Source organism: Littorina saxatilis, linkage group LG11, assembly GCF_037325665.1.
Source record: "Littorina saxatilis isolate snail1 linkage group LG11, US_GU_Lsax_2.0, whole genome shotgun sequence".
In the NCBI taxonomy this organism is placed as follows: Eukaryota; Metazoa; Mollusca; class Gastropoda; order Littorinimorpha; family Littorinidae; genus Littorina; species Littorina saxatilis.
The window spans coordinates 36,141,747-36,153,373 of NC_090255.1; the positions used below are offsets into that span (position 1 = coordinate 36,141,747).

Sequence of the window (11,627 nt, forward strand, 5' to 3'; positions counted from 1 at the left end):
GAGCAGTCTTTGTGTATTTTTGCAGTATATGTGGAGAGACTGATGCTGCGGGTTGTCGATTTGACATCCAATAACACTACTCAGGAGATATAGCGATACATCCAGGAACAGCGAGGCGCTCAACCGTTGCCACCACCACTCTTTGCTGATTTCGAAAAGCCCAACAAGATTGAGGCAGTCGCAGAATTCAAGTCTCGATTCAGCAAATTCTAACACAATTAACAGTATGTAGGGGAGGCAACCCAGGATGCAGAGTAATACAGTTCACACCTTCTTCCCCCATCACAGCACCCATCTCCTCTATCTCGGTACAGCAGCAACACTCCTTGATTGTGTCCATAACACTACAGTTCCCACACTGGCACCTCATAAAAAAAAAGATAGCACAGAATAATTTATTTGTGCATAAGATCATATTTCTTCATGCTCAATAAAAATTAAGTTGTGCATTGTTTAAACATCTTCATTTTGCTTTGAATTATTTGTGTATACATCTGTGTGCATGTGTGCTGAAAAATCGTGTGAATGGTTGACATGCCGAGGTGTAAAGCCACTTCTTCAGAACAATTGCAACAAAAAATGTGAGCAACAAGCAAACTGGTCATGCACTGTGCAAACTGCAATGACAATTAAGGAAACCAAGTTGACACTTTTCATCATTCATGTGTCAGCCTTCTCTCATGTTTACACTAAAGACACACTACTTCCAGTAATCACTGTTGTACATTGACATGAATAAATGTGATTTGGATTAAAACAACCGGGCTGACGTCCTAAGGCCTAAAAAAAAAAATAGGTGTGGTTACGGTAACCCGACCTACCCTATTTTTAGGGGCCGATCCTATAACTTTTTATTACATTTGTCAAAAAAACACAAAAAAAAACGAGTGCAAAAAAACGCAATGAAAGCGAAAGCGCCCGTGTCGCACACTTATTTCCCTGTCAAGTACCGTACTTTCCGGGTCATAAGGCGCGACTTTTTTCCTCGAGTTCGACCCCTGCGTCTTGTATAACGAAGCGCCTAATCCGTGTATGAAATACAAAAAAATCAAAGAGACCGCTTGAGCACCAGTCAAACAACTTGTGATAATGCATGTTTCAGCTACTAGGTACTGCCCTGCCTTTGATCTGGCCGCACACACAGATTTCCACTCTGTTAAACTCGGTCACTGACCGGTCACTGACCCCGATGCAGGAAGTGTTTCCTCTCTCAGATATGACAGGGGAACCACCTCTCATGGCAAAAACTGGGTCATTGACCCCTGGGAAGAAGGTCGTGTCTTTTAACAAGGCCACCCAGCTATCACAATGCCTTTGGTCACTGACCCCGATGCAGGAAATGTTTCCTCTCTCAGATATGACAGGGGAACCACCTCTCATGGCAAAAACTGGGTCATTTTGGTGCGCCCTATTGGCCCCCTGCGTCCAATGGGTGACTGGATTTTTTTTTAAAGAAGGGGGTGCGTCTTAGATAACAAAGCGCCTTGTCACCCGGAAAGTACGGTAGGTTTAATTTGTACACATTAGAAAAAAAAGTTTAAAAAAAAAAAGTGATTGCCTACCTACCTACCCTATTTCTTTTGGCTATGTTACCGTAACCACACCTATTTTTTTTTTGGCCTAATCACAGTCACACTGAGACGCATCTTTAGTACTTTACGTACAGATTGCAAAATTATCTGCACATCAACTGAAGATTGACAAAATGAAAAGCTATTCTTTACAATCGCAACTGTCGTCGCTAGTTCAAGATGATCGAAATCAGGGGTTTGCACAACAAAAATCAATACACTTATACAGAATCTCAATCGTACGGTGTGATGTATACATACCAATGCGTTCCCTGACAACAGACGACTGCGATCAACCTCTTCTGCTGGTCTTTCGGTCTTTCGTCTTCATCACTCGAACCAACTGGTATGGCTCTATGCCTATCGCTCCAGAATACGGTAGTTCCGATGTTTCCAACTCCGATTCAAAGTCATTGCTTTCGCACGAAAGCTGCAATTCAGACTCATCATCCGCGTTTGTGTACTCTGCAGTCTCTGGTAGCCATCAACCACTCATGACGTCACTGGCAGGGGAGAGAAGCAGTAGCAAAAAATTGTCTGTTGCTTCCCTTCTCGCTGATTACAGGTGAGATTGAGCACTTTCTCAGGCCGACTACGGGTGATCGGAGCGGAAGAAATTGTTTTGTTTAATATATTTGGTATCCTGTTATGCAGCTCTTTCCATTGAAGCAATAAAAATGTTGCACTTTAGTAGGCCTTTAACTGTGGTGGTCCGTTGGAGCAAAACAATTCAGCGGCGAGAACGGACTCACACTATCGTGTTACCAAGCATAGCACCACACCCTCTCTGTCCAGTGACAGCTGTTGTGAAATCGTTCCAGTGCACTACGCCCGCTGCTCCAAACTCTCAGGCCTTTCCAATGGCCAGCTCGAAATTCGATGCCAAATTAAAAACACTGGCAGGCAAAGATTACTCTAGCCATAGCTTCCGAAGAGGTGGTGCCACCCACGCTCTCAGTTGTGGGATTCCCGGTGAGGTCATTAAGGTGCTTGGGGACTGGCAGTCAAACTGTTACCTTTCCTATTTGGATCAGCTGCCATGCAAAATGCTGGACTTCTACCGACATATGTTTGCAAAGAAACTCTAACAAAAATGGTTCTCCCTTGGTTCGAATTTTGGGTGGAGGAATGGGTGCCTCCCCTTCATTTGGGTGAACATTGACCTGAAGGTCATGTGTCAGTGTTTATTCAATGTGCAATATAAATAAATAAAGAGGCCCCCATGCTTTGTATCCCAAAATTTAAAACAGATTTGAAACAGATTCAACACTGTTCATGTTGATGCCATAGCTTTTTGACTGAAGTGTAAAATTTGAAACAGATTCAACACTGCTTATGTTGATGCCATAGCTTTTTGACTGGTTAGCATGTCTTTACAGTTTATGATTTTTTATTTAAGCATGTGATTTTAGTAAGAACTAATAAATACCTTGACAAGTGTGTGCTTTAAAACAGAAACATAACTTCTGTGGATGCCAAACCAGAAAAACAGTATTAATTTTACTTATGTATCTATCTGATTTGTGCTGGCAGGAATGTGTGTATTTACTTTTTTGTTTTTGCTTTCTGACTGAAGTGTGTATTATTGAAAACATTTTCAAGGGCTCAACACTGTTCCTTATTTGATCTTGAGATATGATGCTTAGTATGTGGGTGCATGTACAGTTCTTTTCTTTTTACACTTTGACAGTATTGATGTGTGAACAGTTATTGTTCATTGATTCCAAACCTCAACAGCAGTATTAATTTTGCTAATGATTGAAACACCGATTCACTCGCTTTTTGACTGAAATGTGCAGTTTGAAACAAGATTCAACACTGCTTATGTTAATGCCATAGCTTTTTGACTCAAGTGTGTGCCTTAATCAATGCTGGTTAGCATGTCTGTATAGTTTATGCTCTTTTTTTTTATTGAAGCATGTGATTTTAGTAAGAACTAATAAATACATTGTTTTTGCCGTAACGTTTTTGTTCTTAAGACTTTTTTTTAAGCTTGCGTGTGTCTTATCTGAGACATGTCTTAATTGTGAAGAATCTGGTGAGTGATTGTCAGAATGAGTGTGTATCTGTGTAATGGCTCCTTTGTTTAGTCAACAAAGTTAATATGTTGAGCCCAGCTGTCCTAAACGGAAAAATATGTGTCTGGTTTGTCTCAAAACAGTAACGTTTCACAAAATTGATCAAAACTGTTGAAAACACACCTACTGGAGCTAACAAAGGCAGAGATTAGGTACAAATCAAAAGTAATGTGTTAAATATCACACTCACACCAGCTTCACATTCACAGAGTGACAGATTGGTAAAAATTAAAATACATATAATGTGTTCAACGCTTTATTTAACTGAACTGTCATTGTCAACATATATAAAAATTAAAAACAAAAAACACGTAACACTGAATTCAGGGAAATTTTTAGTTACTGTCTTCAGCAGCACTAAAGTAAAAAAGAAATAGAAAAAAATAAAAAAGAAGAACAAAAAAACCACACACATTACACATTTACAGGTTCACAATAAATGTTCAAGGTAATATCAAAGTAAGCACTAAAGCAGACACCAGACTTGATCCCAAAAAGGAAAAAAGAATCGCTTCTCCAAACATAAACATACAAAGTTAGAAATACCATTTCTCGAATAACAATGAAATGAAAACTCACACACACTGAAGCAGAAATAATAGGTAATCTAAAACTAAAGAGCTTCACACATAAACATACAAAGTTAGAAATAGAACTACAAGTTCTTGAATAATAACAAAATGAAAACTCATGCACACACTCCCGAATCATCGAGCGGCGCACTGACGCTAGCCGTTCCGCTTCTTGCCCTCCAAACCATTTCTGCGTATCACGTGACACCGCTCCGAAGTACGCAAAAGGGAGACCTCCATACACACACACACACACACACACACACACACACACATACGTGTTATCACACACACACACACACACACACACACTCACACATACACACTCACGTATGCACACAAACACGCACGCACGCACACGCACGAGTGACGCACACACGCACGCACACGTACGCACGCAATCACAAACACACGCACACAAACACATGCGCACACACACACGCATGCACGCGCACACACACACACACACACACACACACTCAGGTACGCACGCAAGCAGGAACGCACGCACGCACGCACACGCACGAGTGACGCACACAGGAACGCACGCATGCACACGCACGAGTGACGTACACACGCACGCACACGTACGTACGTACGCACGCACACAATCTCGCACGCACATACATACAGACACACACACACACACACACACACACACACACACACACATATATATATATATGCACACACATGCGCGCTCACACGCGCACGCAGTTAAACATAATTGTTAAACAAAATTAATTGTGAATTGTACATTATAGATTTCTAAAACCATATTTTGGAGGCAAGTTGATACATTTTTTTTAATATTGTTTGCTGAATGAATGAAGCTATCTTGCGTTGTCACATTGCGATTTTGATAAATTAAAAGATAACTAAACTGACCACACACACACACAATCACTTACCTCAGTGCAAATTCCAGGGTGCTTGACCCACCTGCTAAGATGCTTTCCTTGACCGGCGGTCACATACATTAATGTTGTCCCATAAAATCATACAACCAACTTGTGATTTCTTCTCCGAACTGTCTGCTTATCATGCACTATAGCGACTGCACAAAACACTACCCAGAACAAACACTGCGGGTTAGTGGGGCGGTGAGAATAAAAAATCTTCTGTTTGCTTTGCAATAAGTCACGTTCGCAGCCCTTACTTGCAATAAGGTAGGGACTGGGTGGCCGAGTGGTAACGCACTTGCGTTCAGAAGCGAGAGGTTGAGAGTTCGACCCTGGGTCAGGGCGTTAGCAATTTTCTCCCCCCTTTCCTAACCTAGGTGGTGGGTTCGAGTGCTAGTCTTTCGGATGAGACGAAAAACCGAGGCCCCTTCGTGTACACTACATTGGGGTGTGCACGTTAAAGATCCCACGATTGACAAAAGGGTCTTTCCTGGCAAAATTGTATAGGTATAGATAAAAATGTCCACCAAAATACCCGTGTGACTTGGAATAATAGGCCGTGAAAAGTAGGATATGCGCCAAAATGGCTGCGATCTGCTGGCCGATGTGAATGCGTGATGTATTGTGTAAACAAATTCCATCTCACACGGCATCAATAAATTCCTGCGCCTTGAATATGTGCACGATATAAATTGCATACAATAAAAATAAAATAAATAAAAACATAAATCCCTGCGCTTAGAACTGTACCCACGGAATACGCGCGATATAAGCCTCATATTGATTGATTGATTGCATTGTGTATGAAAGTTGTCGTGGTTGTGTGTGTCTACCCACACTGTACAAGATCTATTTTTGGTTCCAAGGGAAAGCAAAAGTGCGTTTCCAGAAACGCACACTTGAACTCAGACATGAACTTGTCCCTTTTTGTTTGGGAGGAAAACCTGTCAGCTTTGGTGATCAATAATCGCATGCTCAGTCTTTTCAAAGCATGACCTTGGTCGTTATTGTTTACTCGTTGCTAGGTGTGTGTGTATGTGTGTGTGTGTGTGTGTGTGTGTGTGTGTGTGTGTGTGTGTGTATGTATGTGCGTGTGTGTGTGCATGTGTGTGTGTTTGTGCATGTGTTTGTGTGTGTATGTGTGTGTGTGTGTGTGTATGTGTGTGTGTGTGTGTGTGTGTGTGTGTGTGTGTGTGTGTGTGTGGAAGGTGTATACAACGTGTAAAGTATCCAACAAAAAGTACGTCATTCTCTGTATAATTATGTTAGAGATTACAAAGTGAAATCTAGACGCTGCCTTAAAGTTTGTGTGTGTGTGTGTTAGTTGATCCTGATCCAAATCCAGATCCTAGTTCAGATGCGGATCCTGATTCTAATCAAGATCTTAATCTAGATAAGACACAGACATAGACATGCAAAACTTTCTCATTCAGATCCATGGCTTCACAGTTTGTTTGTTTTGGGCCGTGTAGAGCCTTTATTCCAAAACATCCCGAGTATTTACTTAACACTTTCACTCCACACACAGAATCTAATAAACTCAACACAAAATTCATAATTTCTTATATCATTCTCGACGGCAGCAACTAACACCTAAGCAAATAAGAAATTTAAAAAATAGACTGCCAACGTTCCAAAATTCAGAATGAAATAACAAGAAAGGTACGTTTGTTGGAACGTTTAATTATTGACAAAACAAAACGTTACGTTCACCTCACTTTTTTTTCATTTAGTCAAGTTTTGACGAAATGTTTTAACATAGAGGGGGAATCGAGACGAGGGTCGTGGTGAGTGTGTGTGTGTGTGTGTGTGTGTGTGTGTGTGTGTGTGTGTGTATGTGTGTGTGTGTGTGTGTGTGTGTGTGTGTGTGTGTGTGTAGAGCGATTCAGAGTAAACTACTAATGAGAGTTCCTGGGTATGATATCCTCAGACGTTTTTTTCATTTTTTTGATAAATGTCTTTGATGACGTCATATCCGGCATTTTGTAAAAGTAGAGGCGGCACTGTCACACCCTCATTTTTCAATAAAATTGATTGAAATTTTGGCCAAGCAATCTTCGACGAATCGAAGGCCGGACTTTTTTTTAATGCATTTCAGCTTGGAGGCTTAAAAATTAATTCATGACTTTGGTCATTAAAAATCTGAAAATTGTAATTAAATTGTTGTTTTTTATAAAACGATTCAAAATTACGTTTATCTTATTCTTCATCATTTTCTGATTCCAAAAACATATAAATATGTTATATTCGGATTAACAACAAGCTCTGAAAATTAAAAATATAAAAAATATGATTAAAATAAAATTTCCGAAATCTTATTTCTTGTCCGTTTCTGATTTCAAAAACATATAGATATGATATGTTTGGATTAAAAACACGTTCAGAACGTTAAAAAGAATAGAGATATAGAAAAGCGTGCAACCGCTACCGCGCTTTTCTGGATTGTCAATTTCACTGCCTTTGCGACGAGCGGTGGACAGACGATGCTACGAGTGTACGGTCTTGCGGAAATGCAGTGCGTTCAGTTTTATTCTGTGATTTCGACTGAGCTTGACGAGATGTTGTATTTTCGCCTTACGCGACTTGTTGTATTCTAAAAAAAATGACATACGACACAGTCCAACCAACCCCCTCACTCTTCTTCTCTCTCTCCGTTTAGCCAGTAGCAGTACCATCAGCGACAGTATCACTGTTATCAGCCGACGGCTGGTCCAAGAAGGGCCCAGTGCCAAAACCAGTACCGACGCCTCCCGCAACGCCAAAACCGGGGAGGTTGCCAATGCTGGTGCAGAGGCCACCGCTGTTTCCACCGTTGAAGCCATTATTGAAGCCACCATTGAAGCCATTATTGAAGCCATTATTGAAGCCACCGTTGAAGTTGTTCTGAACACACACAGTGCCTGGACAGCAGGGTCCTCGTCTTCCGCAGGTGTCGCCCTGTCTGGTGCACTGAAAATAGACCATAGCATGCTGAAAATAGACCAGTGCATGCTGAAAATAGACCATATCATGCAGAAAGTAGACCATAGCATGCTGAATACAGACCATAGCATGCTTAACATAGACCATGGCATGTTGAAAATAGACCATACAGTGTTGACAATAGACCACGAGCAAATTGCCCTTATAATTGTCTTTGTATGTCTGGTACACAGAAAATAGACCATAGCATGCTGACAATAGACCATAGCATGCTGAAAATAGACCATAGCATGCTGAAAATAGACCATAGCATGCAGAAAATAGACCATAGCATGTTGAAAACAGACCACACAAAGTTGAAAATAGACCACGAGCAAACTGCAATACAAAATCGTCTTCGTATGTCTGGTACACTGAAAATAGACCATAATATGCTGAAAATAGACCACGGGCAAACTGCAATACAACATCGTCTTCGTATATCTGGTACACTGAAAATAGACCATAGCATGCAGAAAATAGATCACGAGCAAACTGCAATATAAAAACGTCTTCGTATGTCTGGTACACTGAAAATAGACCATAGCATGCTGAAAAAAGACCACGAGCAAACTTCAATACAAATTGTCCTCGTATATCTGGTACACTGAAAATAGACCATAGCATGCAGAAAATAGATCACGAGCAAACTGCAATAAAACAAATGTCTTCGTATGTCTGGTACATTGAAAATAGACCATAGCAAGTTCAAAATAGACCACGAGCAAACTGCAATAACAATTGTCTTCGTATGTCTGGTACACTGAAAATAGATCATAGCATGCTGAAAATCGATCACGAGCAAACTGCAATATAAAAACGTCTTCGTATGTCTGGTACACTGAAAATTTACCATAGCATTCTGAAAATAGATCACGAGCAAACTGCAATTAAAGTCTTCTTATTCCCCCCTCTGCTTCTTTACCTCTGTAAACTTGTAGAGCTAGTTATTTTTCGATAATGACCCAGCAACCAAACAAATAACGAGCCAGCAACAGCCTGAATCCTCGATAGTGCAATGGGTTGAGAAGCTGTTCTGTTTTGGTACTACTTTTGCGACTGAAAAGTTCCGAACGCTCTATACGTACGAAATATACATCTCTGGAGCAAACAATACAAACATACCGCATTTAAATTAACAACTACAGGCCTGAACACATGAATCTCCATATAAAATCCATGAGTTAGGTTGTTTTCTGAATCTAGATCTGCCGTGCACACACCGTTCATCACAAGCAGATTCCCAAGGCAAGTAATTCATACTCTTGCCGACAAGAGTAGTTCCCCTTCATTTAACGCAGTTTCTTCGACAACACTGACTGCAATCCGACGGTCAGTTTTCAACAATATTTCATTTTATAAACAGATCACACGCAACCAAATGCACACATCTCATCAATTTAAACAACATAAAGCGGTTTCATACACTATTTTCCCCAGAAAACTGAACTTCATACAGTAATTAACGTTGGAACACGGGTGCAAAAGTTCGTCTGCTAGTCCTATTTGACGAAAGAACATTATCCGAAACGATACTAAAACATAAACAGAACACACAATATCTGCCTTTACCGCCACAGCAGAATAACAGCATATCTGTGTACTTGATTTTAGTCTAAAACAGGGACACTGACAAGAAGTGTTAACAGAATGGAATGATTTGCACGGAACTATACAACCGCGCATTAATCGATCGCCTGCGCAGGTTGACTGGTTGAGTGATTCGGATTCGATCAAACTTTCGCACAAAAACTCCTGTTTTCTTTGAATAACTGAAGAAAGGAGGAATAAAGAGGTTACACACCTCGTCTCAGTGATTATTAAAAATAATGGTCTCAGTTCGCGGTCATGAAAAAGCTCGCTGAAGCTCGCATTTTTCATGATCCGCCAACTTCGACCATTATTTTTAATAATCACTGAGACTCGGCATGTAACCTCTACATCGTATGTGTGGCCCACTGAAAATAGAACATAGCATGCTGAAAAAAGACCACGAGGAAACTGCAATACAAATTGTCCTCGTATATCTGGTACACTGAAATTAGACCATAGCATGCAGAAAATAGATAATGAGCAAACTGCAATAAAAACCGTCTTCGTATGTCTCGTACACTGAGACTGGGTGGCCGAGTGGTAACGCACTTGCGCTCGGAAGCGAGAGGTTGCGAGTTCGACCCTGGGTCAGGGCGTTAGCAATTTTCTCCCCCCTTTCCTAACCTAGGTGGTGGGTTCAAGTGCTAGTCTTTCGGATGAGACGAAAAACCGAGGTCCCTTCGTGTACACTACATTGGGGTGTGCACGTTAAAGATCCCACGATTGACAAAAGGGTCTTTCCTGGCAAAATTGTATAGGCATAGATAAAAATGTCCACCAATAATACCCGTGTGACTTGGAATAATAGGCCGTGAAAAGTAGGATATTATTATTATTATTGTGATCATTTTCATGCGCCTAATCTAGATATAGCCCTAGGCGCTTACATATTAATTTCTGCCGTTTGAAATGGAATTTTTTACAGACAGACAGACAAACAGACATTTTTTACACACAATATATAACGCATTTACATCGGCCAGTAAAGCTCAGTAGCCTATTAGGCGAGCATTCACCTTTCACGGCCTTTATTCCAAGTCAAACGGGTATAAGGTGGACATTTTTATCTATGCCTATACAATTTTGCCAGGAAAGACCCTTTTGTCAATCGTGGGATCTTTAACGTGCACACCCCAATGTAGTGTACACGAAGGGACCTCGGTTTTTCGTCTCATCCAAAAGACTAGCACTTGAACCGAAATGGCTGCGATCTGCTGGCCGATGTGAATGCGTGATGTATTGTGTAAAAAAAATCCATCTCACACGGCATAAATAAATCCATGCGCCTTGAATATGTGCGCGATATAAATTGCATTACAAAAATAAAAAAATAAAAAAAATACCTGCGCTTAGAACTGTACCCACGGAATACGCGCGATATAAGCCTCATATTGATTGATCATATTGATTGAAAATAGACCACGGCCAAACTTCCATGAGAGTCGTCTTCCACAGATTCGCTAGGTCTGATACACTGAAAATAGACCACGACCAAAAGTCAATGACAATGGACTAACGTGGATTCGGTTTGTCTGGTACACTGAAAATAGACCACGACCAAACTTCCATGACAGTCGTCTTCCACAGATTCGCTAGGTCTGATACACTGAAAATAGACCACGACCAAACGTCAATGACAATGGACTAACGTGGATTCGGTTTGTCTGGTACACTGAAAATAGACCACGACCAAACTTCAGTAATAATTATCTTTCAAAGATGTCGCCCCGTCTACACTGAAGTACATTGAAAATAGACCACGACCACATTTAATTTGTACAGGCTTCTATATAGACTAAGAACATCCTTCTATTTCAATAACCGCCCAAAATAAACAGCAGAGAAGGAATCTTTTGTTTTTGGAAGGTTCCCTGTCTTTTTTTTCGGATTTCTCTTTCATGTTTCCGTTTCGTAACCGTTTTTATCCAATTAGTAAAACACGGGTGTTTT

At 40.7% G+C, this 11,627-nt stretch overlaps 1 protein-coding gene across 1 annotated transcript in view; it reads right to left on the reverse strand.

Moving 5' to 3' along the window:
* Positions 1–6,581: 6,581 nt before the first annotated feature.
* Positions 6,582–11,627, reverse strand: part of LOC138980905 (eggshell protein-like) — a 9,242-nt gene continuing 4,196 nt past the window's right edge. Inside the window, exon 4 of the mRNA XM_070353773.1 lies at positions 6,582–8,072. Coding sequence (XP_070209874.1) covers positions 7,779–8,072 — 294 coding nt within the window. The 3' untranslated portion in view covers positions 6,582–7,778. The remainder of the gene's footprint in view (positions 8,073–11,627) is intronic.